The following is a 22076-nucleotide window of genomic DNA, read 5'->3' on the forward strand; positions in this document are numbered from 1 at the left end:
GCTTATTTTTTCGGCTCTTGTTGTTGTTCTTCTTGTTGGTCGGCGCAATGGAAAACTTTCTAATAATGTTGTACACAATTTAAATAGAATTTGCTTCCCTCTTACCACATCCCACACACACACACACACGCACACATACATACACACACAGAGTGAAACGGCGCAAAATACTTACAATCAACTAGCCTTGTTAGACCCTGTACCTTAACAGCACAAAGGAACTAATAAATTATTAAAAGAAAACAAGTCGGAAAGTCTATAGTCGAGATCCTGACCATAGAATATCCGTTAATTATTTCAATATATATATAGAAGTCTTATAAAAACTACTGCGTACTTTTGGGTGCTTGTATTGCCCTAATTTTTAATGACTTTGGTTAGCTATTACTACCGTTCTACTTGTCAGATCTAGCTAATTAAATTATGTTAAATTAATTTAATTTTATTGTGGTTCATCCTAGAATTTTCTCATAAATTAATGCACTAGTCACAACTAAATTTTTCACACCTCAATTCATATGTTTATTATAGGATTTTTATTCGTAGTTTCAAATAGTTGCGCAATATTAACAAGCCAGAGAACAAATACAATTCAGCCACCTGGGGGTCACATGGAGTCCAATACCCTGTAAAGTTGCTCTGAAGTTTGTAAGCCGGATTGCTGCAGACTCATTGTTGACTTGACTGAGTTATTCTCTTTTCAAGATGCGGCGATACCAATCCGCAATAAATGTCATCTCACTGCGCTCATAATTGGCTCCGAATATAATATTACTTGAGTTGCAGTCGTATTCGAACTGATAGACCGTATCAGGACAATTCACTTCCATCGCATTGCATATTTGTCGCAAGATATAGATCATGCAGTTGTTGCATTTCTCTACCGACCACTTCTCGGACTATAAGTGAATTACACGTAGGTACGAGTACATCATCAGTTAATCTTTAAGTTTACATTAATTACTTACATTTTTTGCAATTAGTGACGCTGAGCTAATCAGTTCAATGGCATCGACATGGCCAGATGGTTTTGGACGTGCTACGCAAATCTCTTCAACACCATTTAGAGAACATTCCGACCACCACGATAATTCCAGATCTGATTGTGAGAATCTGCTTGCATCATGGGTTGAATACAGTGGAGGAATCACCTTGCAATCCGTGAATGAGCTGAAGTGAGAGAGACAGACATAGAGATAGAGATAAATAGTTATTGATAGTGATAGAGACTGAGTCAGTTGAACAGGACTAACTTTTTTACTCGATTGCGTGCGGCACCCATTGGAGATTCATAGACCACGGTTAATTCGTCCATTTCTACTTGAAACACCTTATAAAACTTCCCGCCGTCACGCTCGGTCCTCAAATGTTGCTTTTTGGGAGTATCTGTAAGTAATATAATATCAAATTACAAAATTAACATTTATATGAAAATTATTAAGACCAAGACTGGCTCATAAATTAATTGTGTTCAGCGCACTTTCAGCCTTGATTAAGATTACGATCAGGGAAGAACACCCTACCAGTATCGGAACCGTTAACCGAAACTAACCGTTTCATTTTAGTACTGGAACTAAAACCGTAACTGAAACTCTTGTACCGGTACGGTTGTGGTAAAGTTGCTAGGTCAAAGAGTTGACAAACTTCCAACAATCATAACTTGAAGAAAACAGATCATGATTCGGTCTCTTAATTCATATCATATTTCAATCATCACAGCCATGGTTCTATGTTGATGGTAAGGGTCCTCCCTTTAATATTTTGAAAATTCAAAATTTTAAATCTCAAGTTTATACTTTTAATTAACTCCTTATTGCATAATTAGTATAAAAGGACACTTTAAACTTGATTCTGAGGACTTTCATTTTTTCGTAAAACATCATGTCAAAATGAAGAAATATTTTGACTTGTAAAGTTGCTAGGTCAGAGGCTTGAGCAAATTCGAACTGTCATAACTTTGTCAAAACTGTAGCGATTGTCAAGCGGAATGTCATTTTGATGATGGCTTGTCATCTTTATTTTTTCTGCATGCAATTTTTATTAAATTCTTTGAAGAAATTGTATTCCTCTGGATCTTGATGTTTATTCGATGTCATAATTATTATAAATCATTTGAAAATGTTTCCAAATTGATTTGGTGTAGCGTTACGTACCCGAATATAAAAACCGCTTCAGTTTTGTCTCCAAATTCTGACAAATTCTTTCCGTCTGCGACGCCTCCGGTGTAACTGCCTGAAAGATTGGTTCCGCGAGACATAAGTAATAGGCGTCTTGGAACTTGGTACCAAGAATTCTCCAATTGCGTTTCGTATAGATGGTGCATTTGAGAGCTTGCAGCACTTGGCTCTGTGTGATGATATCACACCTGGCATTAAATGCACGATTAATCCTCGTAAGCATTAACTCTTTGTTATCCTTAATGAAGAATAGCATGTTGTCCAAATATTCAGGAAAGATGTCAGCTCCACTAGACTTTACGGATTGCTTACTGAGATCCACTGGAAAGCTCTCTGGCTCTGGCATTACAAGGAACTTTAATTGCCTTTTGTCGGGTGTACAGATGAGCTCCTTGCTGCGACTAAAGTGGCCAATTTCCACGGGCCTTGAGAGCTGGTACTTTTGGTACTGCTGTTCATTCAGATTAAACATGATTTTATAATTAATATACATTTTTTCACACGAGTTCAACCTTTGCTGCGACAACTTCGGGCACTTAATGACAGCTTCTGTCTTCTGTCATAGTTTTGGCAATGCTGACTTGTCAAAAAAATTCCATCCAACTTTGCACCCATTTTCTTTCACACGTCAAATGCTCAAAGTGCGCGCGAAATTTGAAATAAAAGACAATGTCTAATGAGATTAGATTTTGAAAGCGGAAAATGTTAAGTTTTTCTTTAACAATGATAATAAGCAGAAACTTATTGAATTGATGTGTGAGGATGAGGAAATATTAATTATTAAAATTATTTATTTGCAGCTTATAGTGCTCAGCAAAGATGCAAAAGTAGTGCTGCAAAATGATCGATTGTCCTCTCATGCAATTTATTGACTTTATTGAAAAATGTGACGTCGTATGGAAAAATACATAATTATACTATATTTTAACACAATTATATTTTAATCTAATTGTATATTTGTATGTACATAAACTATACATCAATATATTCATTACATGATATCGATAATATTTTTTTGCTTATCGCTCGATTCGATTCGGTACCCAAAAAAATAGGTACTATTTCGTACTGTTTTTTTTTTTTTCGCCTTGCATATAAACGTATATATGCTGTCTCGCTCGCACGCTCAATTTGCATTGCAGATGTAAATATTGAATTAAAACTAATTCCGAAATATCTTTACTATTTAATTGTATTTTATTACGTGGTTCGGTTCAGGTTCGGCTAACGATTTAGTGGTGATTGCTGATAAGCCCAAGCCGAACCGGTTCGGCGAGGTTCGGTTCCGAAAACTAATAAGAAAACATATCAAAACATGCATAAAAAGCCCGAAAATTGCCAAGAATACAAGAAAACATTACAGGGTCTGACAGAGTTGTGCTCTTTTTTTGTATGTGTGTGTGTGTGTGTGTGTGTGTGTGTGTGTAGGCGTGTAGATATGAACACGCGGTTTCTCATTATGCTAACGAAGTAAAAACTTTACAAGCACATATGAGTGCAGAAAACCGACACACTCACACACACACACACACACACACACGCATATATGTAAAAAACAAAGCGGGTAAGAAAGTGAATTGAAGTGAAGAAAGAAAGAAGCAGAAGCAGAAGTAGAAGTAGAAGGGGAAGGAGAAGAAGCAACAGCCCAAAAGCCCAACAACTACGCAAGCAAAGGCGCAAAAAACTGCAAGAAAAAGTGGAAATAAAATATGTATAATAATGTGAGAAATAAGGCACCCTACCGCCCCCCTTTCACCACCTATATAGCCTGGCAAGCAACTTGGTAACTTTCTGCCATCTCCCACTTCTCTTCATCTCCATCTTCACAGCAATTCGACCAAGTTACTAACAAGCTTAGTTCCTCCTCTGCAACTTGCTCATTTTATTCACCCTTACCCCACCCCTTTCCATCCTCTACACACACACACACACATGCAGACAATTTTTAATTAATTTAGTTACTCGAATCCGTTATAATAAAAAAAAAGGTTATTTCTTCGCGAAAATGCTTTGAGGATGCAAATTATTTAAGACTGTTCCCAGTTCCCAATTTCCAGATCCCTTTTCCCACTTTCCATCATCCTCTTCCCTTCATTACTCCTGCCTACTATTCACAATGGATCTGATAACAAATGACAACCAAAAAGCCGAATAAATATCTGTTAGATGAGAATGATAATTGACAGTTTACTAACTACTCCAAAATTAAAACATTATATAAATAGATATATAATAATATAATATATTATAATGATATAATATTTAATAAGAATATTCATCTTATACATTTTATTATCAAATTTTATTTTATTTTTTGTTTTCTTTTTTTTTTGTCCTGTTCTTAAACTTGTGGTCTTAAAACAATTCCAATTTTTGTAGGTTCAATAGATTTGAAATTTTCAAGATTCAAGCAATTAACACCAGATATATCATGTGACAAATAAGGAATGTGATTTTCAACATTATTAGAAATACAAAACCCTTAACGAAATGAGATTCCACTAATTTTTCGAGGCCTATTAAAAGGAAATCTTGTGAAAAGCTTGTGTGATTAACGTGGAATTATGAAAACTGGTTTAACAAAAGTGGCAATTACCGGCGAGTACTCGTTGAATACTGAGAACCATTGAAGCACCTCATTCATTCATTCAGTCACTTATTCATTCAGTCAGCACAAAGCGCATCTCAATTATAGACAAAACAAAAAGAATCATAAACGAGTGAGAATGAATATGCATGTGAATATAAGTACGAATATGAGTACGATTATTTATGAATAAAATGCTAGTTTCAAATGGAAAGGATGCCATTAAGTGAACAAATGTGAATACGAAGTTGGAGTGCCTTACAACCGAATATAGAAAGATCTCATTAAGAGGTCATAGTCTGAGGACGAAAGCATGTTCAATCAAAGTTGAAATACAATAATAATATAAAAATGTAAAATGAAAATTAAGCTTCCTCTTAAACCCCTCTACGAGTTAACAGTCTAGGAACGAAAGCACATTCAAGTCCCAAATAAAAATTTATATATACCCAATCAATATATACACAAGTTACATCATATCTCAAATAGTAAAACGATCCAATATATAGAGTATTTGATACTTGCAATTGGTACAAAAGAATGTGCTTAAACCTGTTGCAGGAAATTTCTTTGAAATTTGAAGTGTACACAAAAAACAAACCATATTTATAATTGCTCGAAAAATAATGAGTAAATGTTGCCTAACATATTTAATTGAATAGGATATAAACAATAACAGAGTCGCCATTTAAATTTTCATCAACTTAATTAATGCTGAATAAAAGGAACATTGTCTGCTGAAAGGATACGAGTATATTTCTTAATGCATCTCCACACACGCTCTCCAAAAAGAAATAGACAGACTTGTAGAAATAGCGGCAGTCTCAGTTCACTCAATCAGTTGCATGGCAACCCTGGCAACAGACATTTAATCAAGAGCATCTAGAGGTCAAGGGCATTTCTAATAGCCATCAACGTATACTTGTGATAATAATGGCGATTATCGAACTGCCAGACCATGCCAGGGATGATATCACTACCGTTCACATAAGCAATACAAATGGCACGACTTTCAGACTCTCAGTCTGCTGTCTGTCTGTCTGTCTGTCTGTCTGTCTGTCTGTCTGTCTGTCTGTCTGTCTGTCTGTCTGTCTGTCTGTCTGTCTGTCTGTCTGTCTGTCTGTCTGTCTGTCTGTCAGTCTGCCTGTCTGCCACTTAAAGCCACATTCAACATACGTAAAGTCTTCTTCTTGCTGCCTTTTTTGGAACTCAGACATCTCCTCGAAATCAACATCAACATTCACCTGTTGGACTCGACTTTGCATCTTTTCAACCTTCCCACCTTCAACCGACAGCCGTCAAATGCCTTCTTTTTGGTTTCTTTTTATACCCTTGTAATCCGTGGAGAACACAAAATATTTTATTGATTATGGCTTCAAGAAAATACTTGCATGAGTACTCTATTTAGTTTATCTGAGATATTTCCATTCAATCCATCAATTTTTTTAAGAAATTTATCCTGTTCCAACTTACGTCTGGGATCTTCCTCTTCACGCAGACAACTTCCGGTTTGATTTGTCTAAGCCCTTATTTGCAATCTTAGATTTTAAAATAAATAATTTAAATAATTTATCCTACTTCAAAATATATTTACCTGTTGCATAGCTTTAGGCGCTTGTTTTGCTCAAAAGCTTAAAACGACAAATATAAACGTTCTAATTGACCGATCTTATTGAGATTTATTTAGATAATACATCTTCAAAATTGTAAACAACACCTAAAGAATGGTCGTTAAATATCGGACACATATGATAAACGAAAAACCCCAATTCATTCAATTATGTTTACCTTTGTAGTTGCTTAAGCAATTCATTTATTTTTTTCACATATTTTTCGCTAAAAATTTGCCTAAAAAGACTTTCAAGGTGAATTTCTCGTACATTTTTCGATTGAAAGAGTACCTTAGTTTTAATACATGTACTAACTTTAGTGCTCTGCAAGGGTATCAAGACTTCGAAGTGCCGAAAAGAAGGTGTCTTTGTTGTTTATTTGGAAACTGAATTGATTCGATGAAATTGTGTCATGCGATTGTTGCGTTTCTTAAAACAAAAAAGAAGTCACTGAAAAACCCACGGCACGAGTAAGGTAAAAAAGAGGCAGTGGTGACAGTCGAGGTACTGGAAGTGGAAGTGGAAGTGGAAGTGGAAGAAGTTGAAGCACGGACTGTGATGCGCCAAGTTGCAACTGTGTGTGGCATGTTAGGTGCCTCAACCTGTTGCGCTCACTGCAACTCGAGCTCTTCTACTTTTTCTTCTTCTTTTGCCCATGTCCGGCTTTAACTTCAACTTGACTTTGTACTTCAGGCATTTCCTTTACATCTTTTTTTGTTTGTTTCCCTGCAATTTGAAGCAGACAGTATTTCTCTTGACTCCAATTTAATACGATTTCACTGACAGAAAGGCAATGGCTTATTTCAGATCTATAATCCAGATAATCCGTCATTTATCAATTATCACGCTAAATCAATTATAATCAAGAGCCTCAATATTGTGAAACTAGCTCAGATTTTTTAGCTCATTTAATATCTTGGATTCTGTAAAATAATATTTTTAATTAAAAGTATTAAATTAAATTAAATAAAAAAAAACCTAAAATACATTCCTTGAGTTATCTTAAGAAACCAAAAAGTTTTCCAATAAGAGCTGTATGATGTAATCATCGGATTTTTACCAAACTCATGACCCCGAATCTGACCCTCTTGCAATTTGAATTTCTCAAAACGCACAGTAAATTTGTCGCCGCTATGTTGTGTGAAAACTTCAGCTTCCTAGGTCTTTTGGTTCGGGCTGTGCAATGGTTAGTGAGTCAGTCAGTGAGTCAGTCAGGACAAAGAGTCTTATATAAAATATATACATAGTCGTCTTCTTCTTGTCAAAATTCACTATTAGTATATACTAAAAATCAATTATAGTACCATGTATTGTGGACATTTTTACAACACAAAGAGAGGAGAAAGGTATTTGAGGAAAAATTTGTCCTGTGAAGATATTGCACTGCGACACTTTTAGAATCCGAAATGACCGCAAAGACGGACACAAAGTTGTCAAAAAATGAAATAAAAAATTCTTCACTTCCCAGCGGACATGAAGTGCAAGTTGCTGTTGTTATACTATATACTTAGTAGAAGCTGTAGAAACCTGGCAATTAGCATTTAAAGAACACAGAATACAAATACAGAATACAGAAGAACTTGACTGCAGTTTGCAAACAAATAAAACCAGGCGCTTGCTATAAAACGTAAGGGGTCAAAAGGGGGTGTCGTGGGGAGGTGAATGACTTTTATATTGGTGGCCCAAAGAGCAAAAGAGTTGGAGAGTTGGGGAAGTGGGGAAATGGAGAGATGACCAGCCTAAGAGCAGACAAATGCGGCGCAATTTGCGGCACTGTGTGACAACAGAGTGTGCTATCGTCTAGGACTATACCTACGGTACGGGTAGGGCTCTGGGTAGGGCTCTGAGTAGGACCCTCGACTGCGGCCCGGCCCGGACACCGTCATCACCGTAGTCATCAGAGAGATCTGGACAGCAACGTGCAATGCCGCGTAAGTCAAACAACGCAACGGAATGAATTATAAAATAACATGCCAACAAAACCAACAACGACTGCAAGTATCCTCTCCCTCTTCCCTTCCCTTCCCTACCCTACCCTACACGTCCCTCCTCCACCTATCCTGCACAGTGGGTACAACGGCTAAGAAATTTGCAAGAGATTAGTATATATATATTGTGATTCCCCATACGAATGTCGCAAAATATTATTCAGACCACGAGATTTTTGAAATAAAATTAATTTTTTAAGTAACGCGTATAATTAGGAAAAGCAAAACTAGGAAGTAAAGTAAAGAAAACTTAGTAAATTAATTTGGGAAACTACATTTAAGGAGAGACCAAATGGGGGAATATTAACAATATTAATTTTAGGATACATAAATTGGGAAAATTGGAAGGACACAAACTAAACTCAAAATTCAAATTGTGCTTGTGCGTCTGCTTGGCGCCTTACTGCATATATTTTGTTGTTGGATTGCTCAAAGGTTTGTGAGTCTCCTTGTCACCACTTGTCAAAACATATGGAACAGATACTTATATCTATATAAAACTGTTTGTGCTGACTGATGCTGGTGTAGCCCAAACGATAAGACCAAGAAGGCTGAAATTTTGACACAACATAGCTGAGACATTTATTTTTATATTTGATACTTGTGATATTAAAAATAGTATAATATAGGCTAATCTATGGATTTTTTTGCCCACTGTGCAACGTGCCAAGGGGCAGGCTACTAGCCAAGGCACAGTGGGTGCACTGGGAGTACACTTGGTTGTAGCTTGCTCGTTTGTTGCATGTTGCAAGCCGGGTGGGCAGGGGAAAAGGGGGGGGGGTTTATATACCTTGCGCTACATGAAATTTTTATTTTATTTAAATGTAATTATCTGCTTGAATAAAAAAATGCTCATCATGATGAGCAGCGACGAACAAAAAGCGAAAAAACAAAAAAAAAAAAAAAAAAAAGAAAAGTGACCAAAAAACAAATAAAAAAGAGAGAAACGGTAAAAAAAAAGAGCCTATGTGCATAAAGTAAAACAAGCTACACACACGCACGCACACATATATATATATATAAATTCGTATACATAAATAAATGTGTGTATATAACGCATGCACATTTACGAAAAAATCCATTAAAATTGTGCAGGAAATATAACCAAATACAAAAAAAAAAAAAAAACAAAAATAAAATCAAAAAAACGAAAAAACTCCACCACAAAACAAAAAATTTAAAAAAAAAAAAGAATTGCAAAAAAAAAAAAAGGAAGGTAACGCACCAACACGTTCAGGATAACTACACCTCCTGACACTCCCACTCCCCCTTCCACTTCCACTTCCACTCCCATTTCCCTTTCCAGTGCGGCCAATACATACAACAACAATAATCGTAACACTGCAAGAGCACATACAAAAATGCAGATGCAGTTGAAAGCAACGGGAAAGGAAGAGAGCAGAGGAAGGAGGCAAGTGGGAGTAGGCGCAGAAAGTCCTTAACCAGGACCAGGACCAGGACCATTCCAAGAGCGGGCGTGGCCTTTTTTTTTGCTCATTTGCCACGCACTTTGGACACTTTTTGTGGCGCTTGCAGCGCTCGCATTCTCTATCTCCGTCTCCGTCGCCGTCGCCGTCTCCATTTACACTGAGAAAAAATAGTGTTTGTTTGTTGATTTCATCTAGTGAACAGAAGGCAATCTCTTCAGGAGAGACAATAAAAATATAATTATTTTCTTTATTTTTTTTTTTTTTTAATTGCAAAAGTACACCTTAAGTACACCAAAATTGTTCTTTAAGAGTAATCTATGCAATTTCACCATGATCTTAGGACTTATGTTTTTATTATTTTACTCATAAACTCATAAATATCTTATAAACTTATAAAAACAAAAAACTCATAACATTACGATTATTTCTTGTGTTTTATTTTTTTGAATCAAAAATATAACTCAGGGTGTTTTTTTTTACTTTTTTATAAGGAATATATGGACAAAACTTATCTACATTCCTAGTCAGTGAACCATTTTTAAATTTAAAAAAAAATAAAAAAAAAAATATTTTTTTGAATCAAAAATACAACTCAAGATGTTTTTTTTTTTTTTTTACTTTTTTATAAGGACAACATTTATCTACATTCCTAGTCAGTAAACCATTTTTAAATTTACAAAAAAAAAAATTTTTTAAAATTATATTACCAATAACATAATAATTTAATTTTTTTTTATAAAGTCAAAATAACACCTTGAGTTTTACTTTTAATCCAAAAAATTAAACTCAAGAAATAATCATTATTTTTTGAGTTTTGTTTTTTTGATCAAATATAATGATTATTGCTGAGTTTTATTTTTTGCTCAAAAGTAAAATAATAAAACTAATAGAATAATGATTATTTCTTGAGTTGTATATTAAAACTTATAATGATTACAGTTCCTCCTCTAAAGAGCTTACAATAACAAAATTCATGCAGTCAGGCGCCAACCAGACGCACAAGCAAAATTCTTAACTCCATTGCGGCTCGCGCTGACAGTGACTTTTTTATTTAGTGTACTTGTAGTTGTTCTATTTCTTGTTTCGATTTTATCAGTGTATTTTGCAGTTGCCGCTGATGTTGCAATTGCATCGTGTTGTTGTTGTTGTTGTTGCCGTTGCCGATGCTGTTTTCGGTTGTCGGCTTTCGATTTCGGGCCTATGCTCGGTCTGGCTATCGTCGCTTGATTATGCACATGCCATCAATGATGTGTACTGCCTTTTTTCATTTATTTTTCGACAGCTCCTCCGTCCACCCACACACGCACACACACACACACACGCACACACACACACACTGAGTTGTGTATGTACTTGCATATACTCGCACTTCCTCATACTATATGTACTGCCATTACGCATTTTTTTCCAACTTTTTTTTTCGTATTGCCTTTTGTTTTTTTGGCACAACGAATGAGGGAAATAAAAAAATTGTCAAAATAATATAACGCAGAGCCCGCATTACTAGTGCCTTGTCCCACCTCCCACCTCCCACACAAGACCCTTCTTAACCCTCCTTGTCTGCCGGCGGTACCTCCCTGAAACGGTATTTTATAGCATAAGCACCCTTAGGTAATGATTTTAAGAGAATCCATTCCAAATATGTGTGTTCACTAGATTTGTCTGGCACTCCGAGATCCCTATATCTGCAATATTTTAATCCTAGCGTAATAGCAGAAATAATCATTATTCTATGAGTGTTAGTATTTTACTTTTGAGCAAAAAATAAAACTCAGGAATAATCATTATATTTGATCAACAAAATAAAGATCATAGAATAATAATTATTTCTTGAATTTTTTTTTAGCAAAAATAAAAGTCATGGTGTTATATTGACTTTATAAAAAAAAATGTAAAGGAAATATTTATATTATTGGAAATATAATTATAAAAACTGTAATGAATTTTTTTTAAACTGAAAATGGTTTACTGACTAGGAATGTAGATAAATTCTGTCCATATATTCTTTATAAAAAAGTCAAAATAACACCTACATTTTTATTTTTGATTCAAAAAGGGAAAAACTCAAGAAATAATCATTATGCTATGAGTTTGATTTTTTTTTTTTTGCTCAAAAATAATAATTATTTCTTAAGCTTTATTTTTTTGCTCAAAATAATGATTACCTTATGAGTAAAGTAATAAAAAATATAAATCTTAGGAGCATGGTGGAATTGCATAGATTACCCTTAAAGAAAAATTTTGGTATATTTAAGGTTTTTTTACATTTTCTAGAAGTGAATTATTTTCAATTGAAAAAAACAAAGTAATTATTATGTACTGCCCTGATTATTTGTCCTCTTTTTTAATTCGGCAGCAAAATTGGAAAAGTAAATTTTTATACATTGATTGTTGACTCGATGTATTTATTGCCGATTGATCGACAAATCGACTAATTTCTTTCGATTTGAAACTCGATTCACAGTTTGTAATTACATCACCTATTTATGATATTTGTAGATAATGTAAAGTCGAAGACCCGTGCGGTACTCAGTACTAAATGCCGCCAACATTCCTTTGAACGTGCAACAGTGCAACATTGCAGGTCCTAAGGCGTTGCAAGGGATACAGGACATAGGACATGGGACACGGGACTTGCCACAAGGCCAACCGGATAAACAAAAAAATGGGGCTGACAAAAAAGTGCGAAACGTTTGTCAGGCTGCAACGTCGAGTCGCTCCGAGCGATTTGAGGACTTCACACGTTTCTCATTCTCTTTCTGAATATTTTTCTGTTACTCTTCCCATCTGCCTCTCTCTCTCTCATTCACTGTCTCTGTCTCTCTTTTTTCTGACTTTTTGTCACTTGTGTCTCTGTCTCTGTGTTTAAGGTTGGACCATTGAGCCTCTGAGAGGAAGGGAGAGTGGAGTTATTTTGTGGCACAAGTTTGCATCGAGTTCTTTTTCTTCTTCTTCTACTCGTCGTTGTTGTTGTTCTTGTCTTCGTAATTAAAATCATGTTAGAATGCTTTGTGAGCCGCATTGCAATTGCTGCACTTCCGCAGGCTTTTATTGGTGTATGTGTGTGTGTGAGTGTGTGTGTGTGTGTGTGTCTGTTAATGTTTAGCCCAGTACCCAAAATATACAAAGAATAATGAATAATGAACATATCGGTTCGTCCATATGCAGTAAACTACTATATCCGAAAGACTCTAAGAATTAGAGTAATCAAATTTGGTGATAATAAGTATGTACCATGAACTGCAATCCTAATGAGTAGGGGCCCAGCCCCCTGCTCACTTTGCTCGCGGTGCTACAGTCGAGCATACTCAACAACACCCAAGACTGGTAAAAATTTAATAAACTTTTGGATATACTTGACTGTAGGATACCCAAAAATTTGATGCCCTGGCAAAGCGCTGTATTTTTTAACAGATTGTTAAATATATAGCCAACCGATTTGAACCAACTTTGGTCAAGATGTATTAGATTAGCCCATGTGCCAATTCGGTTACGATATCTCAAACAACAAAAAAGTTATTCGTGCTAAAACTTGATTTTCGGCCAAACGTTCCCATAACAGCTTTAAGATATAGAGCACTGATTTCAGAGAGCGAAGCGGGCGGAGGCAGCTAGTTCAACCTAATTTTAGCTTGAAATTTTAATTTACATATTTTTGGAAATTTTTGATTATATATTGACGTTTTTTGTTGAAATTTTTCCAAGAAATTTTACGAAAAAAGAGAGTTCGAAAAAATAAAATTTACAATCGAGTACTGGGCATCTAGCAGTCGAGCAGCTGTTGTTTATCCCAGTACAGTTGACATACGACAAGCTCAAAGAAATAAGATGATTTTAAATTCGGCTACACTCAAAGTCAGTCAGTCTTTTAATCTTTTGTTTTTGCATTTTGCATTTAAATATTAAAAACACCATACAACAACAACAACAGCAACAATTGTTCACAAAATGTGCCTTTGATTCAAGTAGTTGTTGTTTTTGTGGTTCTTGCAGTTGCTTTCATCTCCGTGTGTTGCTATTTATTTTTTCGACTGCACCCTGCAGCTGCACAGCATAATTAAAAATAAATTTGTTACGAGTACCCCTACCAAAGAATCAAATCTCACATATAGCTAAAAATGCTTAAAATAATAGAATTTTCCACATTTAATTGGCTAATATTATAAATATTACTTGAAAATAAGTATTTAAATATATAAAACTCTTTGTCCTGACTTACTGACTGACTGACTGATCATTGATCGTTACGACCTAAATAGCTAAAACAATTTCATCATGCAATAAAATATAAAATAAAAATATTTTAATATGGTTAAAGGTATCAAATTTGGTTAATAACAATAAAAAAAAACATCGATTTAAATTTGACAAAGTTAAAGACGTTTAAAATCTCGTAAGATCTTTTACTTGGAGTTGGCAACTTTGCAAGTTTCTTGGCCTATTTAAAAAAAGCTTTATAAGATTTTAAATGTGGATTAATATATATATAAATATATATATATACTCAAAGAAGAAAAATCAATGATTCCGGAATAAATCCATTTCGCAACGGTGTAAGAATTTCGGTAATCTAGGATTTTCTTAAACGGATAACTTAATATATAATATAGGAAAGTTATTTCTATACCAAAACTCAGCTTACTTCAAATTTTTTCTATTAAAACTAAGACTAAGGTTTTATATTCAATTCCGATGACTCTTAAATTCAATACTGAATTCGGACCATTATTATTATGAGATATAAACGAAAAACAACTTTTAATGGTTACTTAAAAACTTTTATTTTAAATATCAGATTTTATAGTAACCATTGACGGTTAATATTTAGAAATCTGCAAAATTGTCGATTATTTTAAATATATATTTACAAGATGCAAAAGCTTAGATATCTTGTTATGGATGTACCATATAAATCGTAAATCGTTGTTTAGCCTTTCGTTTACCATTAATTCATTCGCTTTTGTTTGCAGCTGTCACTTTGGCAACTGGATTGGGAAATGACCAGAGTTGCCATTACGTCGCTAGCCAAATGAATTTGGACATGGATGTTGCATAAAAACTTTTACATTAAAATTCCAAACAATCGCAGTTATTCACCTTATCTAAAACACGACGCCGCCGAGTGGAATGAGTGAAAGGTGGCAACTCTGGCCACACCTTTTCGCTACAAAATCGGCCATACAACCAAAAAATAAAGAGAAAAACCCTTTTCGGCACCCCTTTAAATATTTTTAACTCCTTTTTTTCGGCGTTTTTTATTTAATGCGCGCATTTCACACATTTCGCATTTGGACGACGCAGTGGAGGGGTGGGGATGGGGTGGTGCATGGGGAGCGGGTAGGGTGGTCAAAGTTTTTATCGATTTGCAGCATAACATAAAAACAGTGAGAGAGGGAGGAGAGAGAGAGGAGTAGGAATGATGGCTTACCAAATATGCCTAGAGCAATGCCCATGTCAATGCAGGGGGTGAAGAAGGGGTGCCAGGGGCTTGCAGGGGGGTTGTAGATGGGGGCCAACGAGTGGTGGCTAAAACGGCAACGCAAAAAAAACAGAAGAACGACAACAACACCCAAAAAAAAAAGGAGTTAGCCCAAAAACCCAAGTGATTAATTCAACATATTCATATGTGCGTGACGGGCGCCCCCAAAAAATGCGAGAGTATCAACCGCGGACATCCACGCTACCACCACCCTCCCTGCTACCCCCACCCCCTTCACACGCACACAACCCCCAACCCCTCTACCCATCCCCACGCTAATGAGCAGCATTTTCAGCCCAATTCGAGGCGAAAACCCAAAGCGAAAAACATGCGGGCTGCTCGACTATTAGATGCCCAGTATCCGTTTATTTGCAACAATTCATTTAGTAATTTTGAGATAGTTCAGTTTTTTTATGGTAATTTACGTTATCTATTAATATTATCTATTATCCCACTGAGTCGCAGCAAGATCGGACAAGTAGATAACCAATAATAGCTAACCAAAGTTATTAAAAATTAATTAAATACAAGCACCCATAAGTATGCAGTAGTTTTCATTAGATAGTAATTTCTATAAAGTATATTTTTATATATTAAAAAAAGTAACGGATATGCTATGGTCGGCATCTTGACTATAGCCCTTACGACTTAATGTTAAATTTTATTGATTAACTTTGAACATAATAATTAATTTTTTAGTTATACTTTACAATTAAAACATTTTTTTTATTAATCATTATTTAATAATCAAATCATTTTCAGTGGAATGTTTATCGTGGCAAAGTTGACAAAGAATTCCACTTATTTTTTAAAATAAATAGAGATAATAAGGAAAAATGTTTTTTTAATAAAAAAAAACAGTACTCTTAAGAATAATGATTATTCCTAGGGTTTTTTTTTTCGATAATAAAGATTGTTTTTGCTTAAAATAAAAAACAAGTTGTAATTTTGACTGTCTTATATGTTTTATTAACTCAAAAATGTATTGTATAGGTTTAATAACTATATTAATAACTATAACTGCATTATCTGCTCTAAAAATTCGGAATTCTTGAACAAGCATGGTCAGAAAACTAGAAGCCTTTTTTAAACTGGACTAAAAACACAATGCGACGCTAATCCTAAAAAAGTCTGTCATCCTTAGTTAAGGTCGATTGGGGGGCTGGGGTAGGGGCTGTGGGTGGTTTGGGTGGTGCTTTGGTGGTGCGCTGGTCAGTTGAAATATGAGACACCGCGTAGATGCCGCTGTCGCAGTCGCCGTCGCCGTCGCCGTCGCAGTCGCTGCCCTCTGTCGCGGTTGTTGCTGGCAGCGACCGCAGCTACTTTCTAATTAAGCATGTTTAGAGACCGACGGGAGAGTGGAAGAGAGTGGGCAGATGAGAGAGTGAGGAGCTTGGAGACCTTGCTCTGGTCAGCTCTGGTCAGCGGCACACACATGTCAGAGACAGAGACCGCAAAATGATGAGAAAAGGTTGGAAAATGGTTAAAATTTGGGGGGAAAGTGCACACGCATGTCTAAAATATCTAAATCTCCACTCGCGCTTATCTCTATATATGCAAACAGGGGTGTATATATATATGAGTGTGTATGTGTGTGTGTGAACCCTTTTTTGTTTTGACGTTTTGCTGAAAATGATGTTGGCAAAAAAAAAGTTTCTAATGAAAACTCACAAAAAAAAATAACATTAAACATTAAACCCACTAATACACCAGCAAAACAGTGAGCGCTAAACAAGAAGAAGAAGGAGGAAAAGAAGAAGAAGACAAATGTACAGTTAATCAACAAAGTGCTTTGACAAAATCAAAAATTCACAAATTCACAAAGCTGATTTTTTTCTTTTGAAAATGAATAATTTTCATTTTCTCAACTAAAGACCTGACTACTTTAACAAAAATTTAAATAAATATTTAATATCCCTAAATATATATATGTATATTTTCTGCAAAATAAAATGTGTGGTTTTCTTTTTTTATGCTACGTATTTTGAATTTCGTGTTATTCCTGAGGAACTTAAAAATACATTTTAAATAACAGGACGGGTAATCGAGCCCAGTTACTTTACAAACTGAGGTTCTCTATCTGACATATACATATAAATATATATGTGACAGGAGCTGACAGAATACAAATTAAATAATAAAATATATGTGTAAATTTTGTATTTTGACAAAGCACTTTCTTGACTAACTGTAAGGGAATTGTACATATTGCAATGGTTATTCATTGTAATTTTGAGATCCATTCCCTTTCCCATTCCAGTTCCCACTTTAACTGTATTGTGTGTGTATATCTATACCCTTATAAATAAATACATGTATGTACACATATGTGTAAATAGTAAATATATATATACCTATACACTGACAAAAAACATTCCGATGACTGAACGCGGGCTCGAATCCCAGATTAGTTAATAGTTTTTTCTTTCATTTATTATTCAATTATTTATAGACTTACTTTAACAAATTGGGGTTCGAGTCTCAGAAGTATTGTATTATTATACCTTGTACGGGGTATTACAATATCTATGCAAACTATAAATACATACATATGTCGGAACCAAAATTATCAGATCATTATATCATATGGCCGACATAGGAATTGATTTTAAAACTCTGATTTCTGACTAAAAACATCATAGAATTGAACGTAGATTACGAAACTGGTTTACCACTTCCTTCGAAAAATAAATCGAAGCACCCTAACGTAAATTCAAATATTTAGAATCTAAGAAAACAATCTGTTTTTGAGCAGTGTGTATGCGTTAAATATGAATATGCAAATAAAACGAACATTGCGTACTTTGAGGCGCAAAAACAACAAAATTCAACTCATGGATGTTTCGTATGTCTAAGCAGAAAGATAGAGAGAAAGAGAGAGAAAGAGAGAGACAGGCGCGGGCACATCATTAGAGCCACTGTCCCCATACTGCAGTTGCAGATTCATATATTCGCATTGCAAGTGTGAGTCGCATTTTAGCTGAGAAATACCCCTAACGACACTTGCAGTGCAATCGCAATCACTTGCAATTGCATCCCTTAATAGCGCACCCTTCCTCATACTCCCTTCTCATTCTCATTCTCATTCTCATGCTTTGTCTCATGCTGTTTCGCTCGCATCCTCAATCTCATCCTCACCAACAAAATGCTCAAGTGCAGCAATTTTTTTTATGAGCCATGTCGTCTATCGGTTACATTTCCATCTTCCATCTTTGTCACCGTCTCCTGTATTAGGCGTAGTTCAAGTGCAGTCTCTACTCCATCCCCATCTTTTCTTACCACCCCCCTGCCACCCTCCTTTCAACCTCATCTTGCAAATTTGACACATGCACAAGTACAAAAAAATGGAGAAGTACAAAAAAACGGTCCGAACAAAAGCATCTCTTCTTCAAACCTACTACAAGTAGTATGTTCCTCTCCCTCTCCCTCTCTCTCTCTCCCCTCTCCCTTTTACTACCTCAACTTTTTTTTCCTTCACTTCATTTCACTTTTACAACTTGCACGCACAACCTCAGTTCAGTTTCCGTAGCTTTATAGCCCAGTACCTGAAATTTGCAAGGGCTTTTAATTATGAGCATAGATATGTAGCGTTCCGTAGCGTTCGAATAAACGCCTAGATCTCAGTGACTATAAGAGTTGGAGTTAACAAACTTGGTGACCATACCTCTATAGTCTGCACGCAGATGATATATATTTTGAAACCTTGCCACGCCTTCCTGCGCCCCCGCAAATGAGAAATAAGAAAAAGCGAGTGCAATTTTAAAGCCACAATCTTGAAATTTGGTACACGAAATGTGTAAATTTTTTTAGATTTTTGCTAAAAATTTAATTTTAATCCCTTGAAAAACATTGAAGATTACATATTAGAAATCTCTTTTATTTTTATATTTAAGGCTATTTTGTCTAGAATTATAGCAAAAAATTTAAGTAATCTCAAAATTAACAATCAAAATTATATTTTATTGGATATCTGCGAACCGTGCTACCCGAGTTCAAATAAAAGAAGGCATGTTTCCTTATCTTTGAATTTGTTTTTAAAACTTGTATTTAGCTGTTAGAGACGGAATTACTGGGCAGCTAACAGTCGAGCACATTCGACTTTAGCGTTTCTGCTTGTTTCCTTTTATATTTCTATTCAGCTTCTTCTTCTTCTTATTCTCCCTTCCTGTTTAGCCTCGGAGTTTGTTTGTTGTTCTCCGTGTTTTGTTTCCCTGGATGACATTTGTGCTTGCAACAGGGATCTTTAGGAGTATGTATTTCAATAGACATGGCTGCCACCTCAAACTTTCCATTTCGTTGCATTGACAAATATTTCTTTGTTTGCATCCCACTCTCTCTATGCTTCTAATATAGTTCCCAGTCCCTTATGTTTAGTAAGTATGCTTCCATCCATGTGTGTGTCTTTGCATTCATTAGCTCTGTCTACTTGTTCCTCATTCTTAATTCTTCCTTTCTCATTCCTTTGCTCATCTCCAGCTTAAAAGTTTGTTTATTTATGCTTGATTTTATGTCAGTGAAACTTAGACTCTGGACACCCTATCTGATTCGTTTATTACCCAAGATTCTTCACTATCTAATGCACTTTACAATGGTCTATCGATATATCGAAAACTCGATTTAAGTGCAAGTTATTTTCTATTACTTTAACTCTATTATAATAAATGATGATCAATCTAGTTAATTTAATTACAGAAGCGTTTTTAAATGAACAAAAAAGATATATTACAATAATTCGATATTCGATAAATCTATAAATTAGTTGCCGATTAATCGACAATTCGATTTATAAAATTTCGTCTTTTAATTCGATTTACAACTTAGATTTAACGGGCCCATTTATTTTTCGGAAGTGAAATACTATAGCCTGTTCTTATATCATTTCGGCTAAATTTTGGGAATGGAATTTAAATTTAGTTGGTGATTTACAGTCCGATAAAGTGAAGAACAACAAATACTTAACCTAATAACTCACTTCGTAAGGCATACAAAAATTTTTCACATTTCTATGATTATCAAAACAAAGAAATGCATAAGTAAAAACTAAATTTAAACTATTTCGTTATATTAGAGTGCATTAAAAAATCAGTTCAGAGTCAAATAGCTTTTCAAAACACCTTTTCTATATGACAGTTCGGTAGCTTAAGGCAAAAATAAAAAAATTACAAACTTTCTTATTTTATTTTTTTTTTTTGTTGTCTTAAATTTCAGTAAAATTAATTCTTAAAATAAGAACTTGGTCTTATTTAAAATGTTTCTAAAACCAATATCTGTTTTCTTACTTTAAGAATTGTATGATCTCGAGACCAAAATCTTGATTTAAGAACACTTTTGCATCAGTATACAAAGTGTAAATGTCTTGATTTCAAGACAACTAACATTTGTATATTTCTCTATAACATATTATAATTATTTTAAAAAATTTTTGATTTTTTGAAATCGGTTTTTTACAATGCTTGGAAAAGGGCACAGATGTCTCGGTTAATAGTCACTGTTTTTACCCTAGTCATTAGATGCATTTTCATAAGCACTCGACACACACTCACACACACACACACACACACACACATACACACACACACACACTGCACAGTCTGGATAGAAAATGAAGTGCAAGTCGTATAATAAATTTTGTAGCTTTTGTTTGACAAACGTTTTGTGCAAAAAGGGACAAATTTCTTCATATTAGAAGCAGCAATTAAATGCAAAAAGGGATGCATTAAGGAGACAGGGGTGGAGTATTACATAGTTGTGTTGCCAAATCTTGATGCAAGATTCGTCTGCCATATCGATTGAGGCATAAGTGTAGAAAAAAAGTGAAATCTCGCAAACGAAAACGAGAGAACGAGAGAAAGAGAGAGAGAGAGAGAGGCAGGAAGTGTGACGTGTCTTCTGACGAGTCAAAATGGGGTTAAATTGCACAGAAATCACGCAGCTCACACACACACACACACACACACAACACACACACACACACACACACATAAAGAGCAGCTCCCAAAAGCCGTTGCTTTGTTTTTGACGCACTTAACACGGCGTTGGCGACATGCACTTGAGTTGCACAAAGGCTCACACACATATATATATATATACTTACACACACACTCAGACACACACACACACACTGTCAGCGAAAAACCGGAGGGGAGATTTGCACAGTTAGATGCACTAGACAGACACGAGACAAAAACGAAACCCAGACGCTTGTCTAACCTAACCCTAAACTACCCCAACTCCCTACCCCCAACCCCAACTCTCAACCCCCAATTCCCGAGTGTTAAGCATAACGGCAAGCGGTAAGCTTACACTGAGCGAAAACCTCTCACACACATTTCAAACTTGATTTGTCACTAAGATTCAAATTACTACACCGATGAATAAAGATCGTGTTCTAATATCAAGTAAATTTGTTTTCACAGGGAATAACTCCTAAGAAAAAAACCGTTTCATATTTAGTACCGGATCTGCTAGAAGAAGCGAGAACCGAAAAGTTTGTACCGGTACGGCTTTGGTACATTTAAAAAAACTACTTACGAGGTTACAGATTTTATCCTAATTAAATTAATATACCAACTAAAAACCAACGAGAGCGCCATACATTCCAGTAATGTAAACCAACCGAGAGCCAACCAAAAAGAAAAAAACGTAAATAGATCCGTTTACTGAAGTAGTTGTTTTGAAATGTACCGGAACCGAAAATAAAACCAAACTTACTCGTCTTAAAAATCTCTAAAAATATTTTGGGCCACAAATTAAAAAGATTCGCACAAAAGCAAGTGATCTTACAATTAACATGTCTTACTTCCAA

At 35.1% G+C, this 22076-nt stretch overlaps 1 protein-coding gene across 1 annotated transcript; it reads right to left on the reverse strand.

Moving 5' to 3' along the window:
- Positions 1-547: 547 nt before the first annotated feature.
- Positions 548-2557, reverse strand: LOC117792294 (protein cutoff-like). Its single transcript, XM_034632367.1, has 4 exons — positions 2154-2557; positions 1254-1386; positions 969-1170; positions 548-899 (listed from the first exon to the last, which is right to left on the reverse strand). The coding sequence occupies exons 1-4, from the start codon at positions 2521-2523 to the stop codon at positions 690-692; spliced, it is 915 nt and encodes a 304-aa protein (XP_034488258.1). The 5' UTR covers positions 2524-2557; the 3' UTR covers positions 548-689.
- Between the last annotated feature and the right edge of the window lie 19519 nt (positions 2558-22076).

This window comes from Drosophila innubila, chromosome X, assembly GCF_004354385.1.
Source record: "Drosophila innubila isolate TH190305 chromosome X, UK_Dinn_1.0, whole genome shotgun sequence".
In the NCBI taxonomy this organism is placed as follows: Eukaryota; Metazoa; Arthropoda; class Insecta; order Diptera; family Drosophilidae; genus Drosophila; species Drosophila innubila.